Source organism: Saccopteryx leptura, chromosome 4 (assembly GCF_036850995.1).
Source record: "Saccopteryx leptura isolate mSacLep1 chromosome 4, mSacLep1_pri_phased_curated, whole genome shotgun sequence".
Classification (NCBI taxonomy): Eukaryota; Metazoa; Chordata; class Mammalia; order Chiroptera; family Emballonuridae; genus Saccopteryx; species Saccopteryx leptura.
This window is the reverse complement of record NC_089506.1, coordinates 99,376,448-99,403,614: the sequence shown is the minus strand read 5'-3', so window position 1 is coordinate 99,403,614 and position 27,167 is coordinate 99,376,448. Positions and strand designations below refer to the sequence as shown.

At 39.2% G+C, this 27,167-nt stretch overlaps 1 protein-coding gene across 2 annotated transcripts in view; it reads left to right on the top strand.

The window, feature by feature from the left end:
* The window catches only part of VWA8 (von Willebrand factor A domain containing 8), a 376,366-nt gene that overhangs the window by 49,424 nt on the left and 299,775 nt on the right, over positions 1-27,167 (top strand). For both annotated transcript variants that reach the window (XM_066380832.1, XM_066380831.1), the window contains exons 3-9: positions 2,333-2,463; positions 5,310-5,420; positions 11,408-11,575; positions 16,627-16,791; positions 17,143-17,192; positions 17,910-18,018; positions 20,420-20,524. In XM_066380832.1, coding sequence (XP_066236929.1) covers positions 2,333-2,463; positions 5,310-5,420; positions 11,408-11,575; positions 16,627-16,791; positions 17,143-17,192; positions 17,910-18,018; positions 20,420-20,524 — 839 coding nt within the window. The remainder of the gene's footprint in view (positions 1-2,332; positions 2,464-5,309; positions 5,421-11,407; positions 11,576-16,626; positions 16,792-17,142; positions 17,193-17,909; positions 18,019-20,419; positions 20,525-27,167) is intronic.

Sequence of the window (27,167 nt, the reverse complement as noted above, 5' to 3'; positions counted from 1 at the left end):
TTGTGGCAGGAGCCATTCTAGCACCTCAGGTGGAGTCCATGGAGCCATTCTCAGCACCTGGGCCAACTTTGCTCCAATAGAGCCCTGGCTGGTTGTGGGAGGGGAAGAGAGAGAGAGAGAGAGAGAGAGAGAGAGAGAAAGGTGAGAGGGAAGGGAGAAGCAGATGGACGCTTATCGTGTGCCCTGGCTGGGAATCAAACCTGGGACTTCCACACACTGGGTTGATGCTCTACCACTTAGCCACCCAGCCAGGTCCCAAAGTTAGAACTTTTTAACTCTTATTTTGCTTCATCCTTAAACAACAAATGGACTTGCTCATTTGGAAAAGAAAGAGTCAGTTGTATATCACAAAGATGGATTTAAGCCTGAAGTAGAAAAGAAAATAGTTAAGTGAACATCTGGTAGTTATGAGATTGACTCTCCAGGCTCAAATGAATTGCATACTAGCATTATGAAACTCTCTCTCTCTCTTTTTTTTTTTTTTACAAAACTCTTTGATAGTTTCTGAAAGGTATGGTTCTTGGAGCAATGTTTTTTAACCTATTTTTCATTATTGCTCTCCTAAGGACATTTTCCTCCAACTGTTTTTCCCAACCCCATGAAACTTCAGTACCACAGATATATTGCATTATCTATTTATGCACAATGGCCCTTTACATGGATGACAGACCATTGTAATATCTAAGAGCTTCTCTCCAGTCCCCCTCTAGGAACCAGCTCTTGCTCCCTTAGGGGTGATATTCCCCTAAGGTGACATGCATATCCAGAGGATTCATAGGGGAAGGAAGTAGAGGAGCCAGGCTCCCACTGAGGCGATGGGGCTCCTGACTTGCAGCCATGGGGCACTGGTTTGGGGAACTAGAAGATGCCTTGGGTTGAGCCCAGTGCCCAGGTCACCAACCAGTCAGCCCAAAACTTTGTTCTTGGTCTTTCTAGCAGAAGAAAATCAGAACTTTGTCTTGACTTTTCCTAATGATTAGATGTTCGCTTTTTGAGGGGTTGGGGGAACTATCCCAGCAGCATTGTGTTGTCAGAGGGGGAAAAAGGAACAACTTTAGTCCTAGGTAAGTGTTCTTAGTTTAATCTTTGAACTCTTTCATGACCTCACTAGGTGATTAAACAAAGTTTTAAAAGTATGGAATGCTCCATACATATAAATGTATATGTGTGTGTTTATGTATAAAATTCAATACAATATTAAAACAAACGCTGTAGCCCATACCCAGTTTAAGAACTAGAATATTGCCAGTGTCATTGATACTGTTTATGAGATCTGATTCCATGCCCAGGTGTCCATTATCCTGAATTTATCATTCTCACGCTCTTGCTTTTTCAAGCACTGTTTTATCACATGTATATATTTCTGATGAATTCAATTTGCTGGCTTATTGAGTTTTATCAAAGTAGTAGCACATGTGATTTATTCTGAGACTTAATTTTTTTTCACTCAATATTATACTTTTTAAACATATTGTTGGAAGTAGTGATCGTTCATTCTGGGTTTTTTTGTCGTTATGTAATATTTCATTGTGTGTGTTTTTCTGTCTCCTGTGCCAGTTTCGTTTTGAACAACACAGCTGTGAGTATTCTGTATGTCTCCTGCTGTACGAGGGTGGGAGTTTTTCTGTGTATCTAGGAGAGTACTTGCTGGTTCACTGGGTCATTTACAGATGCACAAAACATTTATTAACTCTGACATTTTAGAAAATGCTTAAGTGGAAGATGAGCAGATTGATGGGTGATTTAATAGTAGACAGAAGGGCATTGTATGGAGTAATTATTATCAAAAGGGTTGTTGTAGAAAAACAGACAAATTCTAAAGAAAGCATTTAGTCTTTATCAAATTTTTTAATTGTGAGGTTTGAGATCTTAGAACCCATTGCCAACTTAAGTTATAATATAGTTTTTTAAAAATTTTAAAGACTACAATAATCATTAATTGTCTGGGATGATTTGATCATAACCCCTTTTAGAACAGAAGGTTTGGACTATAAGACTGTGATAAAGTAATGATACTATTCCTCATACCACACTTGAAAATCACTTTCATTCCTTTAGTGACACTTATAGGTAATTGTTCAAATGTTCTTATAAGCTTTTAAGTGTTATGTGACTCTTTGTGATATCATAAACTTTGTCCAATTTGAATATTGATAGCAATGGTTTTATTGTAAAATACTGTGAAAATTCACCAGGTGTATTTATCAATGTATGTGTGTATACCTGTGTGTGTATTTTAATATAATATACAATTTTTATTGATTGCTTGGAGGTTTATATTATATGTAGTAGTCTGAATTGCATTTTATTTTATCTTTTTTTTTCCCTAAAGTTTCAGACTCTCTGGCTCAATCTGTAGTTCAGCATCTGAGATGGATAATGCAGAAGGATCTCCTGGGGCAGGATGTCTTTCTAATAGGACCTCCCGGGCCTCTTCGACGCTCTATTGCTATGCAGTACCTGGTGAGAAGTCAATTCTTGTGCATTCCTAAGGATCTTAACATTGATATGATTTTGGAGAATAAATTAATAATTTATAAAAATATCAGGATTAGTAATTACTTAAAAAATTGTTTATGTTGAAGGATGATTTGTTTATAAAGAGTTTGGAATAAGTTATTTGGGAAGCAAATGTATTCCTTTTCATAGCTTTAGCAAATTTTTGCTATAACTAGAAAGTCCCCCACTTCCAGTGGGAAGGTAATATAAATTCAGTCAACGAGTAGCAGGTAGAATCAGCAACTCTGAGATTATAAAACAAAACTTAGTTTTATACTACTGAGGGAACATTCTTGTATCTCAGATCCACATTTTTTTTTTTTTGACAGAGAGAGAGAGTCAGAGAGAGGGATAGACAGGGACAGACAGACAGGAACAGAGATGAGAAGCATCAATCATTAGTTTTTCGTTGTGCGTTGCAACACCTTAGTTGTTCATTGATTGCTTTCTCATATGTGCCTTGACCAGGGGCCTTCAGCAGACCGAGTAACCCCTTGCTCGAGCCAGCAACCTTGGGTCTAAGCTGGTGAGCTTTTGCTCAAACCAGATGAGCCCATGCACAAGCTGGCGACCTTGGGGTCTCAAAACTGGGTCTTCCACATCCCAGTCCAACGCTTTACCCACTGCGCCACCGTCTCTCAGATCCACATTTTAAAGACCAAATAATTCTCTTGACTTTTTGATATTAAATGGTCTTGAAAGGGAGCCCAAAGTTTGTAAAAAGTCTTTTATGTGTTACACGCTCTTTTATTTTCCTTGAAATAGATGAGAAAACAAGTTTATTAACTCACTGAAGCTTTGTTCAGCTAGGAAATGATGCAGCTAGACTTCAAATCTCGTATTGTTTCCTCTTTCTGGCATGTTAGCCTCTTATATGTTTGCAGTTCTCTGAGAACATTGTGACCTGTGTTGAAATATTCAATTCTTAACCCAAAATAAAAAATTTAGAAGATTTTTTTCTACTTTGACATCATTAATAGGCATTGTGCTAATGATTTGAGGAAGAATGCTGTCAAATGAAGTTGTTTTGTTCTGAAGATACTTTTTAGGATGAAGCGAAAAATCTTGCTTAAATCTTCCTTGTGTTCCTGATGTTAAAGAATTGATTTCTATGCTATTGTATATATTGAAATATACTTTGTATACTCTTCAGTGTCACTGGTAAATTTATTTTGCTACTCACTGAATCATGTAGGGGAGGAATGATAACACGATGAACAAGTCAGAACCTAACTGCCTCTAGCCCATACATTTCATATCTTTTGTTCCTAGAACTAGTTTGTGGGATATAATGTGCTATTGTATGCACTGTGTCCTCGCTTTATTAATATACAAGGCAAATATGTCTTGCTTAAGAATGCAGAGTTAGCTACTGAGACACCTAAATCCAGATGAAGTCATTAAAGGCAGAAATTTGGGGGCATACTTGCTGAATCAATCTGAAATTAAGTAGAAAAAAAATTGATAGTTGTTTATATTTAAGTTATATAAAAAGGGTTTCATAGGTAGTTAAAAACAACAACTCAACAGCCCACTGCCACCTGCTGCCTCAGCAACTCTGGTGTCTGTGAGCTTGCTCAGAGAGCTCTGCGAAGTGGCCACCGAGGGCCTTCGTGCTCGTTTTGGCTGATGATGAGGATAACACCCTCCGTGTGGTAAGTCAGGGTGTTGCAGTGGTACAGTTGAGGTGAGAGACGTGCGTCACTGTGTCGGCCAATGTCAATGACAGGGCTTCAGAAGCAAGAAGTGGGTATCTGCTCAAAAGAGAACTTGCTACTTTACTCCAATATTGTGCTCTCACAGGCAATTCATTCTTATTTTAAAAAAACATCACTACTATGATGTGTGTTTTCTCTATTAATGTTTTTTCTTCTTTCCATATATACTTAAACTTACAGGTGCATGGGACTAGCACATTTTAAGAAAACTAATTAGCAATAATGGTATATTTTTATGAACATCACACAGAGATAAGGTGGAGAAAACAATCCTTTTTCTTAAGTGTAAAGTAAATTAATTTGTTTTCCTTGCTTAGTAAAAACATATTGTATGCCTTATTCAGTTTTAGAATGTCATTGTTTTTAATTCAACATTGTAAAATCAAGGTTAATGTTAACTTTTGTTCATAGATATTACATGTAGGGCAAAATGTTAAGGGATAGATAAGTTATTCTGAAGGAAATGGATTCTAGAGGGTTTCCTTTCAAATCATATGTGATTTTTTGGGAGTGTATTAATTGTTTTTTTTCTCTCCTCCTCTTCACTCTCCCCCTCCTCCTTTTCCTCCTTTTCCTTCTTCTTTTCTTTCCTGAATAGCTATATATGTGTCTCTCTCTTCTATTGACCTGTTGGTATTTACCTTATGTTTATACTTGGTAAAATGCCTAACGTCTAGTATATAATTGATGAGCATTGGCTAATCAAATTAATTAATCTCAATCACCTTAAAAAATTGAACATTACTTGCAGAAATGGCTATTAATGGGGAGAAAACCAAGTAGCCAAATCATTACTCATGATATGTGAAAAGAATTCTATAGGAAACATTAAGATAAGATCTAATTTTGATTATTATTGCTTAAATAGTAAATAATTGTTAGGTGGTAAATTGTAAGGTGCAGTAAAAGTAGAATTCTACCTGTTTTAATTAAAGCTCAATTTATTGCATTTTCCTCAAAGCTGAGACCCAACAATTTTTATTCCAGAATGATATTTAAATGCTCTTCTCTAGGGCACTGGCATTGTCAGCTCCAAAGTGTATGTTGGGGATTCATTTCTACTTTGGAACAGTTTCTCTCTCTGTTCCACAGGAGCTGACCAGACGGGAAGTTGAATACATTGCCTTGTCAAGGGACACAACAGAAACCGATCTCAAACAGCGCCGAGAGATCCGCGCAGGCACGGCCTTCTACATTGATCAGGCAAGTGCTTACCTCGCTTCAACACATGGCTGTTTACTCCAGGTCTATACAACATTGATTTTTAAAGAGGAAGGAGAGTAGCTCATGTCGTAGTGAAAGATAGTTGTACTATATTCTCTTTAGACAGATTTGATTTAGGTTTTTCAGATATTTGAGTTTTTGTTCTTGGAAATACCTTCTTGGAAACCACAGATGAAATTAATGATTCTAAATGTTGGCTAAAGATAATTATGCTGTTTTCTTAATTTTCAATTACTTTCTACTACTGGCCCATCACCCAAAGTCAAATCATTTTCTGTCACTGTGTATTTGTCCCTCTTTACTCCCTTCCCCAATAACCACTTCACTTTTATCTATGTCCATGAATCTTAGTTCTATATTCCACCTATGTGTGAAATCATATAGTTCTTAGCTTTTTCTGATTCATTTATTTAATTTAGTATAATATTCTCAAGGTCTATTCATGTTGTCGTAAATGGCAATATATCATCATTTTTTTATGGCAGATTATATATATTCTATTGTATGTATGTACTACATCTTCTTGATTAAAAAATTAAACATAGTGAAATTAAATATATGCTTCGGATCCTGACCGGTGGTAGTGCAGTGGATAAAGCATCCACCCATTATGCCAAGGTTGCCCATTCAAAACCCAAGGGCAGAGCCCAGGCTCATCAGCATGGGTTCACTGGCTTGAGCGGGAAATAGTCCTTACAATCCCAAAGCTCGCCAGCTTGTGCCCAAAGGTCATTGGCATAAAAAGCCCAAGGTCCCTGGCTTGAGCAAGGGCACACTGGCTCGCCCCAGTCAAGGCATGTACAAGAAGCAATCAGTGTACAACTAAAGTGAAAGCAACTACGAGTCGATGCTTCTTGCCCTCTCTCTTCCATCCTGTCTCTCTCTCTAGCTCTCTCTCTTTAAAAAAAAAAAAAATATATATATATATATATTTATTTATTTTCATTTTTCTGAAGCTGGAAACGGGGAGGCAGACAGACTCCCGCATGTGCCCGACCAGGATCCACCCAGCATGCCCACCAGGGGGCGATGCTCTGCCCCTCTGAGGCGTCGCTCTGTTGCATCCAGAGCCATTCTAAATAGCACCTGAGGCAGAGGCCACAGAGCCATCCTCAGCGCCCGGGCCAACTTTGCTCCAGTGGAGCCTCGGCTGCGGGAGGGGAAGAGGGAGACAGAGAGGAAGGAGAGGGGGAGGGGTGGAGAAGCAGATGGGCGCTTCTCCTGTGTGCCCTGGCCGGGAATTGAACCTGGGACTCCTGCATGCTAGGTCGACGCTCTACCACTGAGTCAACCGGCCAGGGCAAAAAAAAATTTTTTTTTAAATATATATGCTTCCAGGATCTAAAGCTTTTTTTTGAAGTATGAGGGGTGGTTCTTAGGTACCGATTACCAACTAAAATAATATTTTATGAATATTATAATAAAGCTTATTACCCATTTCTTCAAATTATTGTTTAAAATATTAAATATTGTTCTTTGTTAGGAATACCTAGAAAAAAAGAACAGAGACTTTAAAGGAGCAGTTCATAGAGAAAATATTTTAAGCGTCCAATGCATTCATGACAAGATGCTTGACCATTTTGTTTACAAAAATAAAGATTAACATACTAGTGAGTTGCTGTTTTTCTTTCACCTTTCAGGTTGGCAAAGATTAAATAATTTTGCTAATATCTATTGTTGATGAGGAAGAATGGATGAGGAAAGAGACTTGCTGTTGATGAGGGCATAAATTGATGCAATTTGAAAGAAAATTTGGCAATATCTCTAGAAAGAATATATTTTGACCCAGCAGTTCTAATTCTACTAAATTTTCTTCCAGATGTTATTCACACAAACATGCTGAAGTTATATATACAAGGACATTTATTACAGTATTTGATATTATATAAAAGTATAAATGAAAACTATAATGATGTACATTTAGGAGGTAAATAAAAAGTGGTAAGTAGAGATCTTTATAGCTTTTAAAAAAAATCAGGTGAATCTATATGTAGTGATAGGAAAAAAAACCAGGATATGAATGAAAAAATTAATTTGCAAGACATTATATATAATATGATTTCATTTGTGATAAAAAAAAAAAAGAAAGAGGCCCTGGCTGGTGGCTTAGTGGATAGAGCGTCAGCCCAACATATGGATGTCCCAATTCCATTGCCAGTCAGGGCACACAGGAGAAGTGACCATCTGCTTCTCCCCACTCTCTCCCTTCTCTTCCTCTTCCCCTCCCACAGCCAGTGGCTTAATTGGTTCAAGTACATCTCTGGGCACTGAGGATAGCTTGGTTGGTGTGAGTGCATCAGCCTCAGGTGCTAAAAATAGCTTGGTACTGAGCATCAGCCTCAGACAGGGTTGCTGGGTGGATCCCAATCAGGGTGCATACAGGAGTCTGTCTTATTATCTCCCCTCCTCTCACTTAAAAAAAAATGGGTTAAAGACCAGGAATATGAAAGTTTATGACTGATATTATGACATCCATGGAGAAATAAGTTGACTAAATAAGGTATTTTGTTATTACATTGATTTTCGTTTGCCCAGAAGATAAAGTAACCTGAAAAAAGCATAAATCATCAGTACAGTGTGTCCGTAAAGTCATGGTGCACTTTTGACCGGTCACAGGAAAGCAACAAAAGACGATAGAAATGTGAAATCTGCACCAAATAAAAGGAAAACCCTCCCAGTTCTGTAGGATGATGTGGCAGCATGTGTGCATGTGCAGATGATGATGTAACACCGTGTATACAGCGGAGCAGCCCACGGCCATGCCAGTCGAGATGTGGACGGTACAGAGGAAAGTTCAGTGTGTTCTCTGGCTCACTAAATTCGAATCCGTGACCAAAGTGCAACGTGAATATCGACGCGTTTATAATGACGCGCCACCACATAGGAATAACATTACTTGATGGGATAAGCAGTTGAAGGAAACCAGCAGTTTGGTGGAGAAGCCCCGTTCTGGTAGGCCATTAGTCAGTGATGAGTCTGTAGAGGCTATACGGGATAGCTACCTAAGGAGCCCTAAAAAATCTGTGTGTGAGCCCACATCAAACTGCACTGAATAGGTATGAAACTGAGACGATTTTTCTTTATTTGGTGCAGATTTCACATTTCTATCGTCTTTTGTTGCTTTCCTGTGACCGGTCAAAAGTGCACCATGACTTTACGGACACACTGTATTTTAACCCTTTAAAAATCTATTACTGTCCTCATCTTTTTCTTACTTTATTTTTTGCCATTCTAATCATTAATTCTGTTTATTGCCATGTGACTTTAAAAAGAGGAGGACTTTAAACCAATATGCAATTGCTTAGATTACTCAAATGTAAACCAATACAAATTAGCTAAGCTACAAATAAATTATGTTTAGGTTTTATGTCTGACTGAGAGGAGACACTTTTTATCTTCAAGTTAATTTCAGGAGTAGAAAGCCAGGATGGGGAAGTTCAAATAATTTTTAAAAATTTTTTCCCATTGATTTGAGAGAGGGGGCTGGGAAAGGTGGGGGGAGAGAGAGACAGAGAAAGAAAGAAAGCATGAACTCATTGTTCCACTTAGTTCTATATAGTTGTGCACTCATTGGTTGCTTCTCATATGTGCCCTGACCAGGGATCCAGCCTGTGACCTTAGCATATTGCGATGGCTCTCTATCCACTGAGCAACCTGGCCAGGGCCTCAAGTAATTTTTTTAACTTTTTTTTATACAGAAATTCTTTTCACATTTGCATCTTGTTAACTTATTTGATACTGTGAAGTTCTATGATGTACAATGTACATATTAAATATTAAGTATAACAATTTAAACAATTATTCGATATTATGTATTTTTTATTATTCTTGATTCTCTCTTACTAATAGAAAAAATAAAGCTTAACTTTTTAATGTACTGCTTAAATATTACAGATCATCAAGAACAACTCTTAATAAATTGAATAATATAGTGCTATTAATTAGAAAAGATTTTTATCTTGTCTAAATTCATTTTACTTACCGTATTTTAACAAATGGGGAAAAACATTTACTTGTAAACTTTATCTCATTTATGGATGCTGAAGCCACTTTCCACATGTAAGCACTGTGAAAATCACAGTCTTTCAGATGTTCATGCATAAATAAGTACAGAAATTTGGAAAGCATTTCCTATAGAAACAGTGCTATTAAGAGTGGCTGAATTCTGGTACTTGCACCAGACCCTTGGCAGTCACATTGTTGTACTATGTTCTGATTGTCACTTGGAGGGTTGGAGAAAGTGTCTGTGTTTACTCTGGCCTCTGTGTTAGTCACAATTGAGGCCTTTGCTCCTGACCGTACCGTCATCTTGCCCAGGCCACTTCTTCTCCACTCCTATGATGATAACTGTTTGACAGGTTTGCGTAGTTAATTAGAAAACCAAAGAACATAAAAATAACTTTCATTAAGGAGACATATGTTGTGCTAGGTGCATTTAATTCTCAAAATATTCTTAAGAAGGAGATAACTTTCTCAATTTCTAGGTGAAACAGCTGAGCCATAGTGGGCCATGGCCGAACAGCCGATAGATAGCAGAGGTGGAATTTGAACCAGGGTCTAATTTCAGAGTTTAGTTTTTTTCCTACCATATTATGCTGTGTCCCTGAAAAAGTAATGGTGATGATAATGATGACCATGATGACAGTGACTACAAGGATGATTGTATTCATAATAATAACAGCCAGTCCTTTTGTACAGGCTTACTGTGTGCTACAGGTTATCTTATTTAATCTTCATCATACTCAGTGAGGCATGTACCATAATTAGTGTGGTTTGAGAGAGAAATGGAGGCTCAGAGAGGTAGAGTGACTAACTTAAGTTACCAATAGCAGGCAAGTGCTAGAGCAACCAAAAATTAATCCTATCGTATTCTGATATTTTAAAATAAAGAACTTGAAATGTAGTTTTTTTATTTTTCTTTGCCTTCCTAAGTGCTATTACACTGTATGTAGCCATTTTGAGTAATTTGGACCTCTTCTGAATCTATTTGCATTAAATTGTGGCTATATTAATGGCAGTTTACATTTTAAGAGGTTTGATAGCTTACAAGTTTTCACTACTGCTGTGATTCATAAATAGTGGCAGTCTACAGAACCCATTGAGGGTATTTTAATTTGGGAAATGAGGACACAGACGTCCAGATTGTTTGCCTAAGGTCTTTTATCAAATCAAAGTAAATCTAGAGCAGGGACTTAGACAGTTTTTCATTCTAGGTCATGCAGCTGCTTTTATTTTAAAAGCCTCTGTGCCCACGTGTTGGGTTATTAAACCTGTTATATGAGATGGTTTGTTCAGAAGGATCCTACTTTTTCCTTCTTTCCTGGTTTCTATTTGAGAAAATTAGGTCTCAGAAGTTCTGTAGCTTGAAGGGCAGGAAAGGATCCTTATGGTTGAACTAATTTCTACTTTGAGAAACAATCACAAGTATTCTTTCCACACTAGAAAAGTTTGATGAGTTTGTAATGTTGGCACCACTGAACATTAGAATAACCCTGAACTCATTTTCCTGGTGAGCTGTGTTTACAGTCTTACAGTGGCCATGTGTCTTACCTAGCTTATTTAGGTTCCTCTCAAGAAGCTTGTGAGATAGGACAGATTGTGTCTTCACTTCTCTACTCTAGTTGAGGACTCTGTTTTCTTGTTTAATCATGTTACTGAATCAAAGATAGCTCTCAATTTTCTATTTCACTGGGTGTTATTTGAAATGTTACAGCTGAAAGGAACATTAGGGATCATTTCTTCCAATCTCTTCATTTTACTAATGTGAGAAACAGACCTAAAGAGGGACAAAAATCCCTTGTCTAAGATCATGTAGCAGATAAAGCAAAATCAAAGTCTGGAAGCCAGCTAGCCTGATTTCCAGTCTCTAGAATAAGAACCATGAGTATAATTTGCATTATAAGTAATATTAGGCCATCCTTTGCTATCTTCTGTATTCTCATATTGCTTTTGTTTCTTGGAAACAGTGTGCAGTTCGTGCAGCCACAGAAGGCAGAACTCTCGTTTTGGAAGGCTTGGAGAAGGCGGAGAGGAACGTTTTGCCTGTTTTGAACAACTTGCTGGAAAATAGGGAGATGCAGCTTGACGACGGACGCTTCCTAATGTCTGCAGAGCGTTATGACAAGCTCCTCCAAGTAAGGAAAGGAAAGCTCGGCTGCTTTGTCTGGCTGCTGCTCGGTGGGAAGTGCTGTTTGGTGTATAAGACGTGACTGTGTCTGCGTGAGGACTGACATCTAGGTGGCCCACGTCTGTGGGAAATTGCTAAAGTCAAGTCAGGAGTTTGCAGGTTTACAGGGTTCTTCCAATATTTGCAACTCATAGAAAACTGCCAAGATTTTTACTTTTTCTTGCCAATCTAATAACTTTCTTTTTCTTCTCTATTCTTTTTTTCCTTTTCCTTTTTTCCCCCTCTTTCTCTCTTTTTTCCCTCTTTTAATTCTTCTTTCCTTTCTTTCTCCATTTTTGTCTTCCCTTTTCCATCTCTCAGCAACTATTTACAAAAAGCCTAATGGCTTCTAGGCCGTAGTGAGAATACAAAGCTGAAAAAAGTTCAGTTTTTGGCCTCAGGAAGCAAATTCCAGCAGTTATTGAGAGAAATGAGTAAAATATTGAAAAGATACCCTGATAGTTCAAGCCACCAGTATCTGATGCCTGAGCTGTTCTAAGAGCCCCTGACTGGACCCTTCCTTTCACCCTTCCTGCCCCACAGGACTCAGTGCCTGCTTTAAAGTGTGCAGTAGGTTAGGTCATGTCCCTGTTCTGACCCTTTAACTACTTCCAAAATACTATTTCTCAGAATTAAATCCAAAGTCCTGATAGTGGAATACAGGTTCTTGTGCTCCACTGCTGCCTCTTGGGCCTTATTCCTTCTAGCCTTCTCCTTTCTTACTCCTCTCTCACCCCAGATTTCCCTGTTCTATACCTTAGGCATGCCAGCTAGGCAGTCCCCTACCTTGTAGGGAGGGCGCTTTAGAGCAACGCCTGGCACTTTGGAGGTGCTCTGTAAGTGTTTGTTGGATGAGTGAGTAAGTGCCATAACACTTTAAGTGCTGTGATACAAGAGTGTATAAAGAGGGCAACAGCAAGGGGATGTGGGCTCTTCAGAGGCTTTGGATAAGGGTTCCTGTCATGTCACAGAAGGACAAGAAGACAGCCCTGTCCATTCAGCTCTGGCTGTACCACGCTGGAGCTTTCTGACTAAGTCTCCAGGGGCTGATGGCTCTGCCTCTGCATGGGGATTCAGAATCTCTCTCACACCTGCTCTGTAGAGACACACATGTGCCAATCTTACTACCCAGTTGGTAACAAATTGCTGCCAGGGAGCTCATACAAGCCTAGAACACCGAGGCACTAAGTAGTAGATGTTGACAGCAGAGGGTCTGATTGAGCTGACTCTCCGTGACTGGCGGACAGGAGTATCTCTTTCTGACTCCCGCTGTGTGTCTGTTTTCTCGGGAACCTGTCTGGCAATCCTTTCAGTACTGTTTCTTCACTGTTATCGGAGATCCTAGCTGGTGCTTTCACTGTGCAGTATCCTTGTTTTCTTTCGGATCTGTCTAAGGATGGCCTCGTGCTAATATAATAACAAGAGGATACTTGAGGATTTAATCAGTAAGAAAAGTTAAAGTTATTTGCTCATATTGTTATAGTTGATTTATTGAAATGAAAGCCATTTTATTTATTTTTAAAACTATTTCAAGTTTTATTAATTTGTATTTTATAATTAATATAAATAAATATAAATAGAAGAATAACAACTTATATATTTTTAAAGTAGGTAGATGTGATACAGAACATTTTCTTTTTAGATACTTTCTAAGTACAAAATAACTATCAGTTGCCTCTATATAGCTATTTGTCCCTTTTAGTAAATGATTTGGAAAAGAATACTTAGATTATGGAATCTTTTTTTCCCATTAATTTTACTAGGGTAACATCAATAAATCAGGGTACATATGTTCAAAGAAAACATGTCCAGGTTATCTTGTCAATCAATTATGTTGCATACCCATCACCCAAAGTCAAATTGTCCTCCATCACCTTCTATCTAGTTTTCTTTGTGCCCCTCCCCCTCCCCCTTTTCCTCTCCCTGGAATCATTTTTTTAAAGTATGCAAGTTACTTCATAACAAGAACTTTGATATATTCTTTATTCGTCTTTGAGCTCATATCCCAAATCTGTATCCAAAGTCATGTATTTAATAATGGCACAGAATTCTACTAACCAAATAAAAAATATATAGAAATTCCTGTTATGAAGTAACTTGCATACTTAAAAAAAATAATTCCATAATCTAAGTATTCTTTTCCAAATCATTTACTAATAATTCCACTTCTGGAAATATGTCCTAAAAAAACTTGAAACACTAATTAGAAAAAATACATGCACCCCTATTTCACTGTAGCATTATTTACAGTAGCCAAGATTTGTAAGCAGCCCAAGTGCCCATCAATAGATGAGTGGATAAAAAAGTTGTGATATATTACACAATGGAATACTACTCAGCCATAATAAAGGAACTCTTATCTTTTGTGACAGCATGGATGAACCTGGAGAGTATTACGCTAAGTGAAATGAGCCAGTCAGAGAAAGACAAACACCATAGGATTTCACTCATGCGTGGAACCTAATGAAAAAATAACCTAACAAACAAAATAGAAGCAGATTTATAGATAGATAGAACAGACTGACAGCTGTCAGAGGGGATGGGTGGAAAAGGTGAAGGGATTAAGCAAAGGAAAAGAAAGCTCATAGACTCAGACAACAGTGTGGTGATTATGGGAGGGAAAGGAGGTGGGAAGGTAGGAGAAGGTAAAGGGGATGAACAGTGACGGAGGAGACTGGACTTGGGGTGGCGAACACGCAGTGCAGTGTTCAGATGGTGTGTTAGGGAGTGGTACATGTGAAACCTCTGTAATTTTATTAACCAGTGTCACCCCAATAAACTCAATATAAAAAATGGTTTTAGCCTGGCCTATGGCGGCACAGTGGGATAAAGCGTCGATCTGGAAAACTGAGGTCGCTGGTTTGAAACCCTGGGCTTGCCTGGTCAAGGCACATATGGGAGTTGATGCTTCCCGCTCCTCCCCTCCTCTTTCTCTCTCCCTCTTTCCCCCTCTCTCACTTTCTCTCTCCTCTCTGAAAATTGAATAAAGTCTTAAAAAAAACAAAACAAAAAAAATTTTTAAAAAATTAAAAAAAATGGTTTTGGTATACAAGGACATGAAAAGCATGTACTATATTTTCCCAATGTAAATATCAGTATAGATATATAATTTTTATTAGTAAATGTCATTTCTGTATTTATCAAATCTATATCATGAGAACCTTACAGAATATAGGCAAGATCCCATTATAAAACATTATAACTTTAAGACAATTTCTATGATAAAAGGATTTCAACACCATAAATGAAGTTCTACTTATTTCTAGCTAGATTCAACATGCTAAATTTGAATGTCTCAAAATGTTGTTGGTTTCATAGAGGGGGTTATAGTAGAATGTTATTATGGAAACACATAGAGTTGGTTTATATCAATTTTATTTATATTTTGATTATAATTTTCACATAAGTAGAAAATACAAATATTCAGCCCTCTGAAAATTATACTCTTGGTTTCTCAAAGTTATATCCAGATTCTTGTTTTGTAGTATATATGACATAGTGTCAGTGTTAATCCTATTAATTAAATGTAGGTTCATGATTTTGGTAATGCTAGAAATAATTGTTCATTATGTTTTAAAATTATTTCATACAGTCAGTCAACAGACATTTGTCCTGTTATGGGCTTAAGGTAATAAGTCCTTTCAGGATCTGAGCTCCAGCAAGACAGCCATGTACAGAGGTCAATGTACAAGTGTGTGATGATGACACCTGTATAGGACAGAGTGGAGGGGCACAAAAGTGGTTCTAATGGAGGGAGAAGACTAGAAAGAGTCCCATTTTAAAGGCGATATGTTTGCGCTGCGCTTTGGATGATACTTGTGTTTAGGCTGTGCAAGGTGGGATGGGTATTCCAGCAAGTGGAGCAGTGTTGGTGAAGCAGCATGATGTGTCTGGAGAGCCTCAGTTGTGAGCTGGGCAGGAGCACAGGGCCAGGGAGGGTGGGTTAGGGGCAGGTGTGAAGAGGTTGCCGAGACTGGAGGATCAGACACGAATCTGGCCGGGAAACGCCTTGAGTACCATGTAAAGAATTTCTGTCCTGCCATATGGGCCCCGTTCTCTCAAGAGCTGCTGAAAGCCGAGGGCCTGTCTCTCTGATGTGCACATGCTTCATGAGCTGCGTCAGTTCTGAGGACAGTGAAGAGCCATTGAGAAGGTCAAGCAGAGATGCAGGGGATGGTGTTCAGTAGGTGCCTGCTGTGGACATTTCACATTCATAATCACATTTAATTTTCATAACAGCCATAATAATGCTGGTGATATTATTTCTACTTGATAGGTGAGAATGCTGAGGCTCAGCAGGTATAATTGCATACCCTGGTCACTAGCTGCAGTTTGCACAGAGCCAGGATTTATAACTCCAAAACTTTACTGTTTCCAGTCTCTCATCCCCACCATATATATACTGGTTGCAGGACCATGGGCAAGTTATGTGACTTGTCTGAATGTCAGTTCATTCATTCATTCATTCATTCATTCATTCATAAAAAGGAATTAAATGTCTATTTAGATTCTGGTGAGAGTTAAATGAGAAAAATTCATAGAAAGTGCTTACTATGTTGTAAGTTTTCAATACATATTATTACTATTAGTATACGTTGGCAGAAATACACCCACAGACATAGTTGCCTACTTAAGGTCCATGGGCAGGCCCTGCTCTGCCAGTGGTCTGCCTTCTGGGACTACCTTTTCACATCCTCTGATCTGAACCAGCATATTTTCCTTACCCTCCTCCTCTGCTCCTCTGTGCCGCTGAGCAGGACTTGGAGATCTCACCCACATCTGCTTTGTTCCTTGATGTGCTCATTGCTTCTCCTTCTCCCATCAGTCTCCGTGCTGTGAACCTTCCCCGGCATCCTGATCCTTAGTTCACTTTGCTCCCTTCCTTGACAGTTCGGCTTGGAGAGTGTTCTCAAATAGTTTACTCAGTAGTCAGGGCTTGAATTTCTTAGTCTGGAAGCTCTTGCCATTGTAATAATCTATATTATTTCTGTTGTAATTTTTGATCTCATACTCTTTAAGGACCATACCAAAGCAGAACTGGATGCTTGGAAGATTGTCCGAGTGAGTGAAAATTTCCGGGTGATCGCCTTGGGCTTGCCAGTGCCGAGGTACTCCGGGAACCCTTTGGACCCCCCTCTCCGCTCTCGGTTTCAGGCCAGAGATATTTATTATCTACCCTTCAAGGTAAATATGAACAAGGATGATTTATTTTTTAAACAGTTTTTCTACTCACGATAAATTCAATTACTATAAAAATGTTACTGTGTAGATGTCTTCCTCAGTAGTTAATGGTAAGAAGAAAGGATATAGGGTAAAGAAAATTTGTGGAAATGAAGACAAAAAAGTTATTCTGGTATTATTTTTCTAACAGATTAGGAAAAGGATACCTTTTTTTTAAAGAAAATGACATTTATCAATAAATTATTTTTTGCTATTAATTACTTAGTGTCTGCTTAATTTAAAAGATTAGATTATAAAACATTTGCATTTAATTTATTATTTTCTTATTGTTTTGATGGTTCTATGTTATTTTAGGACCAACTTAAACTATTATATTCTATTGGAGCCAATGTTTCTGCTGAAAAGTAAGTCAGCTATACATTTGTACATTTTTATATAAATATCTTATATAACACTTAACATTAAATTTGTGTTGCCCGTTCATTGATTGATTGGTTCAACCACTATTCTTTGAAGAATTTTTAGTGTAAGTGCTGATAATAATAATGTTAAAGAGGATGCTAAAGAGAAAAATCATGGTAAAGACATGATTTTTCCTCAAGATCTAGTAGAGTTTAAAGTTATTTGAATACTATATCATAATGTAGTAAGGTAATATATTCAAAGTATTGGGGTCTGTTGTGGTTGAGAGTTTATAAGGGCTTCATAAAGGCAGTGGCATTTGAGACGGGTCCTAAAGAATGAGTAAGTTTCTTCCAGATAGAGAATGGAATTAAGGAATTCTAAGAATTTCTTTTTTAAGAGCATGGGATATAAGAGTGTATATCTCATTCCTGAGGCTATGAAATGCTGCCGGTGGCTAGAGATTAGGTTTAGACTAAGAAAGGTGGGAAGTGAGACTGCCAGGCTGTGAAAAACTTTGCACATTATGATGGATTTCAGAAGTATATCTGTGATCTTATCAGCATCTGAGTTTTAAACGGAATATTTTAATGTGGATTTGTTGTTCCTTAAAAATTTAATAGTAGATGTTATCTTTTTAGAGTAAACAGATTTGTACATTTTATATATTAAAACTACTAAAATAAGACTTAATATCATTTATGGTACCTTTTCCCTAGAGTTTCTCAGCTTTTGTCCTTTGCCACCACTCTCTGTTCCCAAGAATCTTCTACTCTCGGACTCCCAGAGTTTCCTTTAGATAGTTTACCAGCTGCAGTTCAAATCCTGGTATGTATAAAATGAATTAATGACTAGTATACCCAAATGCGGCAAAGAGAATTTAAAAGTTCATCCTTGGATATTAGTCACTTTCGTTTGCCTTGTCATAATCTTTTACAAATATTACAAGAACTGAGGGTAATTCGTTGTGTACTGCGGCAAACTACGCAGAGGCTACGAGTGTGTTCTGAGCCCTTAGAGAGCTTACAGTCTCAGAGGGGAGGGGGAGGTATGCAACTCAGGTAAAAGCTCCTCGGAGGGAAAGACCTCAGCCTGCTGGTGCAGAGGCGTGCTGCACTGTGAGCTGTGCCCCAGACCTGCCCCAGCCTGGGGAGTGGGGGGAATGGGGCAGCTGGGCTTGGCACTCCAGTGCAGTCAGTCCTTGGTTAATGGTCGCCCCAGCGTACAGATTCCTGGGCACTGGCTCTTTACTCGGCCTGTGAGCAAAGCTGGCTCCCAGAGCGCATGGGCAGTCTTTCCAAAGACCGAGGAAGACCTGCGGCAGCTAGCTGGTGGAGGGATGCTGGGAAGCACAGAGCAGATGAGAGCAGATCAGAGGGGGTTAGGGGAGTGCTGGCATTGTCCACTTCAGTATCATATTGATCACGGCAGTGGTGTCTGGAGTGGTGGGGAGGCCCTCCTGGCAGCCGGAGGGCATGGAATCACAAAAGGACCAGGGATGAGTGGAGAACAAATTGTATCACTTGAACCAGACTGTTTGGTGAAGAGAGAGGTTAGGGTTCTAGTGTGAAGTGTTTTATATGATGAGTGAAGTTGTCTCGGTTTTATAATGTGGAAGAAGTGACCATTAGGTAGGTCAGCTGTGCAGCAATTGGATGTATGCTAGAGGAAGACACCTCTGTTGGCAGGCGCGCTGGGGAGAGCCTGGAAGCACAGGGGGCATGAGGAAGGAGGCTGTTAAAATGGTCAGTGAGAGTCTGCTAAGGAGCGTGCAACTGGCTGTAGTGAGAGCACTGCCTACATGAGACATTTTTAAACTTTCATTGCTATTTATTTTATATTTCTTATGAGTCAGTTGAGTTAGGTTTCCCAGGAATTGCTTACACTATTCTGTACGTCTCAACAGTTTTTCTTCTGTTTATTGTATCTTTTACTTTTTGTTCTATTTGTTTTTGCTCACAAGTTTTTACTTGAAAAATTCTAAATTTAAGGAAGGTTCAAAAATAGTAAAATCGACATCTCTAATTCCTTCAAATAGAATCACCAATTGTTAATATGTTAACACCATATTGCCACATTTGCTTGCTCTCTCATTTTTTTTTTCTGAACCATTTGAAAGTACATGGCAATTAACATTCTTTTTCTTTTTTTTTTTGTATTTTTCTGAAGCTGGAAACAGGGAGGCAGTCAGACAGACTCCCGCATGTGCCCGACCGGGATCCACCCAGCACGCCCACCAGGGGGTGATGCTCTGCCCCTCCGGGGCGTAACTCTGTCACAACCAGAGCCACTCTAGCGCCTGGGGCAGAGGCCAAGGAGCCATTCCCAGCGCCCGGGCCATCTTTTGCTCCAATGGAGCCTCAGCTGCGGGAAGGAAAGAGAGAGACAGAGAGGAAGGAGAGGGGGAGGGGTGGAGAAGCAGATGGGCACCTCTCCTGTGTGCCCTGGCCAGGAATCGAACCCGGGACTTCCGCATGCCAGGCCAACGCTCTACCACTGAGCCAACCGGCCAGGGCCAACATTCTTAAATACTTCAGTGTGCAACTTCTCAGAATTAAGACATTCTTTTACATAACCGAACACTGTTATCACACCCCACAGCTGTTAACAGTAATTTTGTATCATCTAATAGACGGTCCATATTGAAATATCTCTAAATGTTCCTGTTAATAGACTTTTAAAAGTAAGGTGAACTCAATTTGGAAAGCAATTTGTCTTATGGAGAAGGATTTCAGGATAATGAACACTTTATATAATTTTGTGGTTATAACTTTGAAAGTAGGTGAATATGGATGAGGTGAACTCAGGTTAGGAATAAAGATGAATGAGAAGGTAGTGTGGGATAAGTGGGTATAGAGCTGTGTTCAGACATGTAGCTTCAGACATGCTGAATGGGGTCAGTGGGATAGTTATACAGTCATGTCTAATGTGTAATTGAGAGTTCAAGTCTAGAGCTCAAGAAAGAGGTCAGGACTAGAGATGTAAACTTGGAAGCCATCAACACACAGATGGCAGCTAAAAGAGGGAAGTGGGATAGCTTACCAAGGGAAAAGGTGTGCAACAGGAAGAGAAGAAATAATGAATGTTAGCTTATGTAGACTTCTGGGAAATATGAGGAACCCATTGGTTATTGTTTATAAGGCAGTTTTAATAATGTCATGTACATCTCAGATAACTTTTCAGAGTTGTTTTAGATGTTCCTCATTCACATGTTTTTGCTTCTAAATAGGATTCCTTTCCTATGATGTCAATCAAACATGCAGTCCACTGGCTTTACCCCTACACTGTTTTACTAGGACCGGAAGGGAAGATGGCTGTGGAAGATGTTTTAAAAGTAAGTCTCTCCCTCCTTTCCTACTTTTCTCTCTCTGTCTTCCTTCCTTTCCCTTGCTTCTTCTTCTCTTTTGCAAGCATGAAGGCATTGGCATGCCAGTGATTGGGAAGTCATTGCTGAGGTGGCTTGTGTGGTGGGGCGATTGGTTACATTGAGTAAATAAGTAAATCAATTGAGCAAGTGAGAGCATATGTTGAAGAGAATAAGAGCTGCATTTTTCACTGTTGGGGAAGGAGTTTATAAACGTAGAAAGGGAGGACTAAAGAAAGAACCCTCAGGTATTAGATTGGAATTGGAGAAATTAATATGAACTCATTTTTTTTCAATATATAGAAACAGAGAGAGATATAGTAATAGATACGAATAGTGTATGTGTTGATAAATATATATGCATATTTTCCAGCTCCATCCCTGAAGAGGGCCTAAAAGCTATGACACTGCAATGGCAATGACCATACCAATGCTGAGACATTGGTTTCTAAGTATCACACTTCCCTCAAAGTACTCCTTGAAAGTAAGGCTGGTTCAAGGCTTGGGATAGGGAATGTGCACGATGAACCTGGACCTTCTTATTGTGCTAAAAAGTAAGGAAATGTTCAACATGTGATGTTGATATTGTTAAAGTGACAGAAAAGCCGGCTTGGAGTGGCTCCCATTGGCCAAAGTCTGGGACAATTTTAGCATCAAAATCATGGTAGTAATCAATGATGACCATTGAATGAAATTGGAAGCCATGAGTTCATACTAATAAAAAGAATACAGAAATACATGTGGGAGGAAGGAAAGCTTTTCCTTAGCAGAATACCTATTAATAAAAGCAGAAGGAATTACAGTGTATTATAAACAGAAAAATCAGCATTTGGCAACCATCAGAGTGGTGGTTGATTTAGGCAGGAATTATCAAAAGATGTCAAAGCTGGTGAAGGTTCTATGAGCAACAGGATCCTGGAAAAATGTAAGCTGTCCTCCCACACCCCAATACTAACTACAAAACAGAAAATTTTATTTTTATAATAAATACCAACTTGACCAAGTAGGACACTATCAGTATCATGCACCTTCTGATAGTTATGCTAAGAAGGCTCAGCATCATTTCTTAGGTATTCTGGCTAAGAATTCATGGCACGAATTTGGGCATGATGAAATATTATATAGACCTAAGTTGAGGGCCATATTACAGAATGAGAGGCCTATATTCTTTGTCCAGGCCACGAAAAACAGAACAACTGCGGAACTGTTTCAGATTGAAAGAGACTCGAGAGATATGACAGCTAAATGCAGTGTGTTCCTGCACTGAATCCTGGGCCAGATTTAAAATGGTGACATTGTTGGCACAGTTGGTTAAATTTGAATAGGGTCTGTGGATGGACAGTGGTGTTCTATTAAATTGTTCTCCTCATTTGGAAGTTTATGTGGTGATTACGTTGGACAGAGTTCTTGTTTTCAAGAAATATGAACTGGAATATTTAGAGGTAATGGGTATTATATCTGCAGATTACTCTCAAATTGTTCAGCGAAGACCAGTGAGAGTATGTGTTGTAGGGAGGAGTGGATTGAGAAAAAGGAACAAATGTGCTAAAATATTAACCACTGTGAAATATGGATGAAGGTGATAGAGTCTTTTGTACAACCATGTCACTTTCCTACAAATTTGACATTATTTCAAGATGCAGAATTTTAAGAAATGAATGAATATCCAGTATAACTCATCTCAAAATTTAAAAATTTAAAAGCAAATGTCAGATAGCACTAAGTTAAAGTTTATTTGCATGTAATTTAAATTATTAACTTGAAAAGCAAGCATTTTATATAAAATACAGAAATTGTTCTAGAGCTATTATTTAGCTCTCACTTTTGCCATAAGCAGTTTATAACACATGGAACATGGTTTTCTTTTAAAATACACATGACAGCCTGGCCAGGCGGTGGCGCAGTAGATAGAACATTGGACTGGGACGCAGAGGACCCAGGTTCAAGACCCTGAGGTCGCCAGCTTGAGTGCGGGCTCATCTGGTTTGAGCAAGGCTCACCAGCTTGAGTCCAAGGTTGCTGGCTCAAGCAAGGGGTTACTCGGTCTGCTGTAGCCCCTTGGTCAAGGCACATACGAGAAATCAATCAATGAACAACTAAGGAATCGCAACAAAGAAATGTTTCTCATCTCTCTCCGTTCTTGTCTGTCTGTCCCTATCTGTCCCTCTCTCTCTCTCTGTCTCTGCCACAAAAAATAATAAATAAATAAATGAAATACACATGACATAATTTCCTCATTGTGTAGTTTTTTTTAATAAAATTTTTTTTTAATTTTTATTTTTTTACAGGGACAGAGAGAGAGTCAGAGGGGATAGATAGGGACAGACAGACAGGAACGGAGAGAGATGAGAAGCATCAATCATCAGTTTTTTGTTGGGACAACTTAGTTGTTCATTGATTGCTTTCTCATATGTGCCATGACTGTGGGCCTTCAGCAGACTAACTCCCCGCTTGAGCCAGTGACACCTTGGGTCCATGCTAGTGAGCTTTTTTGCGCAAGCCAGATGAGCCCACGCTCAAGCTGGCTATCCTGGGGTCTTGAACCTGGGTCCTTCTGCATCCCAGTCCCACGCTCTATCCACTGCGCCACCACCTGGCCAGGCACCTCATTGTGTAGTTAATGGTAGTGTTTTCTAAAGGGCTAGTTACACTATATGGTACCTTATAACTATATATTTAAAAGTGATGACTCTTGGCAGAGATTTATTGACTCACCCAAATTAATTTTTTTTAAAAAAACAAACAGTATTTTGTTTCTCTTTTATAGTTTGGCTCAAAGTGAAGCTTTCTGAGATGTAGGTAGAATGTGAACAAGATTTTGTGGCTGTGTGGATGGGCCCTTCATTTTTTGGAGGCCAGAATTTGACAGCCTTAAGCATACAACATGGTGTTTGTTTCTCCCTTATCCCCAAATCTGCATAGGGACTTGGGGAATAGAGAGTACATATTCTCTATGCAGCTAATAGTGAGAAGAACTCAGGGGAGTGGAGCAATAGATTCTAGTTACTTAAGTGGGATTTCCCCCCCCCCCCCAAATCATCAGCTAGCTAAAAACAACATTTTTATTTGGTGGTGTCAATAATATTAATAAAATAAAAATAATAAAAGAAAACTTTCTCATAGCTGAGAAGTGTAGTTCGAGACAATTGAAAAGTAAAGCATAATGAAGCAAAGGGAAAAAGAATGGTCAATAGAGGGCAAAGGACAGTAGAAGAGACAGCAGGGCATAGAAGCAGAGCTGGGGACAGGGAAATAGCAGCTGCTAGTGACAGAGAATAGAAGTCTGTGTCTCAGAGAGAAGGGCTGAGGAAGGAGGTGGGGGATGTGGAAAAGTGGAGAGAGAGAGATGGAGGTGGGAAAGTGGGAAGAGTATTAAAGGAATGATGAAGAACCATTTGGAAATGGAGAAAGTAATTCATTCACTCAAGGAGTGAGAAAACTACCATTCTCTGACCATAGTTCACTTTAAGAAAACTAGAACTCATTTTTTATTTAGTCAATGTCTAAGGTAAATTGGCATTGGTTATTGGAATAGGATACCTAGTGTTTAAGAAAAAGGCGGTGATTTCAGATGAGCTCCCTTGATGCCCGTTAGCACAATGCTCAATGTGGGGACAGGGTAAATAGTCAGGGAGGAAGGAAATCTCATAGGAAGTTATAATAAAATGAGGCAATGTAAAATTTTTCATGATACAACTGAGAGAAACTATTCAATGCCCAGTTAAGTCAGTTATAAACAAAATTTTTATTTTCACCAATCCCGCCCCCCCCCCCCCCCCAAACAAAACAAAAACACTTTGATGTGTTTCTGGTCTCTAATTTCAAAACTAGTTATACAAATTGGATAAAGTTATAGAACATCTTAAATTTTTTTTATTTTTTATTTTGGCCCTGGCTGGTTGGCTCAGCGGTAGAGTATCATCCCAGTGTGTGTAAGTCCTGGGTTGGATTCCAGGTCAGGGCACACAGGAGAAGCATCCATCTGCTTCTCCACCCTTCCCCCTCTCCTTCCTCTCTGTCTCTCTCTTCCTCTTCCGCAGCCAAGGCTCCATAGAAGCAAAATTGGTCCGAGTGCTGAGGACGGCTCCATAGCCTCCACCTCAGGCACTAGAATGGCTCTGGCCGCAACGAAGCAATGCCCCACATGGGCAGAGCATCGCCCCCTGGTAGCCATGCTGGGTGGATCCTGGTCGGGCGCATGCAGAGTCTGTTTGCCTTCCCGTTTCCAACTTCTGGAAAATAAATAAATAAAAATTTATTTTGAAATTAAATTTAATGGGGTGACATCGATTCATAAGGGTACATAGGTTTCTGGTGAACATTCTCTATAGCATTTGAACTGTTGATTGCGTTGTGTGCCCATCATCCAAAGTCAAATCATTTTCTGTCACTGTAGAATACCTTTTAAGAGTTTTGTTTCCTAAAGAAAGTAGCTAGTGTTGCTTCATTTTGTTTGGCCTTTATTTTGATCTTTATAATTAAGGGGAACTTAGAAAAATGATGAAATGTCCATATGACAAACAAATTATTTCAAGTATGATTATAGAGTTTCAAAAAAGGAAAAAGGGATTAGTATTACCTAGATAAGAGAAGATGATCTTTCCTTGCCTTAATTATGTGAGGTTCTTGTTAAGAAACAGTACTGTACTCTTCCCAATTCCTCAGTAGGTAGTTGGAGAGCAGAGAGCTTAGATTCATTTTTCTGACCCTAATGAAGAACTTTCTTTTTATAAGATCATTACACACTGATACATACAACCACATTAGAGTATTAAATCTCTCTCCTTAAAAATGAAACAGTCTACTGATTGGTATAATTCTTCCTACTTTTTTTATTTTTCTGAAGTGAGAAGCAGGGAGGCAGAGAGACAGACTCCCACATACGCCTGATGTGGATCCACCCAGCATGCCCACCAGGGGGCGATGCTCTGCTTATCTGGAGCGTTGCTCAGTTGCAATTTAAGCCATTCTAGCGCCTGAGGCAGAAGCCATGGACCCATCCTCAGTGCTCGGGCCAACTTTGCTCCAGTGGAGCCTTGGCTGTGGGAAGGGAAGAGAGAGACAGAGAGAAAGTAGAGGGGGAAGAGTGGAGAAGCAAATGGGAATTGAACTCGGGACTTCCACACACTGGGCCTACACTCTACCACTGAGCTAGCCATCCAGGGCCCTGATTGGTGTAGTTCTTTATGATCTGTTCCTGACAGTCCATGTGGCCTGTTTGTTATTGTGAGTTTCTCTATTTTCTTAAGCTGACTTTCACAAATGAACAAATATTTTATATCCTCAAATAATTTTGAATTAAGAGTGGTGAAAATTAAGAAAATATTGTTGAATTTGAAAAAAAAAATGCTGAAGTAAATAATAGAAATACCTATTTTTTTCTTTTTTTTTTTTCTTTTTTTTTGTATTTTTCTGAAGCCAGAAACGGGGAGGCAGTCAGACAGACTCCTGCATGCGCCCGACTGGGATCCACCCGGCACACCCACCAGGGGGCAACGCTCTGCCCATCTGGGGCGTCGCTCTGTTTTGACCAGAGCCACTCTAGCGCCTGAGGCAGAGGCCACAGAGCCATCCTCAGCGCCCGGGCCAACTTTGCTCCAATGGAGCCTCGGCTGCAGGAGGGGAAGAGAGACAGAGAGGAAGGAGAGGGGGAGAGGTGGAGAAGCAGATAGGCACTTCTCCTGTTAGCCCTGGCCGGGAATTGAGCCCAGGACTCTGCGCCAGGCTGATGCTCTACCACTGAGCCAACCGGCCAGGGCCAGAAATACCTATTTTGATCGCAAATCAAGAAGTTTCATGTGTCTAATAACTCTTCCTCAACAAATAATTATATTCTGACCTTGATTATCTTAGAAATTAATGGTTAGTTGCATTTGAATTAGCTATCCATTTGGATTTTAGTGTAATCAGTTGAATAGACTAAGGAAAGATTATTACTCACTGAAAATGCAGTTAGCTAAAATTCTGAACACATAGTTTTTAAAAACAAGCTATAAAAATGCCTGGAATGTCTTTCATTCCACAGATGGTGCTCATCTTATGATGTTCTTACTCTAAAAACATGTTTCTATAATCATAAAATCACTTCTAGTTTTTAGTTAAGAATGTTTTAAGGAAAATACTCTCATTTGGAATCTGCTATCCTTTGAGAATGATATTATAGAGTAGTAATAAGTATATCCAGGTTTCTAGTGCCATGTCTTAGCTCTTGGTCCCTCTTAGGTAGGACTCTATCATAATATTGGCAAGTCTTGGTGATTTATTAAAATTTTTTTTTTTTTTTTTTTTAGTTTTTTTTTTTTAGTTTTTTTACAGGGACAGAGAGAGAGTCAGAGAGAGGGACAGATAGGGACAGACAGACAGGAACGGAGAGAGACGAGAAGCACCAATCATCAGTTTCTCATTATGACACTGTAGTTGTTCATTGATTGCTTTCTCATATGTGCCATGACCGTGGGCCTTCAGTAGACCGAGTAACCCCCCGCTCGAGCCAGTGACCTTGGGTCCATGCTAGTGAGCTTTTTGCTCAAGCCAGATGAGCCCACGCTCAAGCTGGCAACCCCTGGGTCTCGAACCTGGGTCCTTCTGCATCCCAGTCCGACGCTCCATCCAC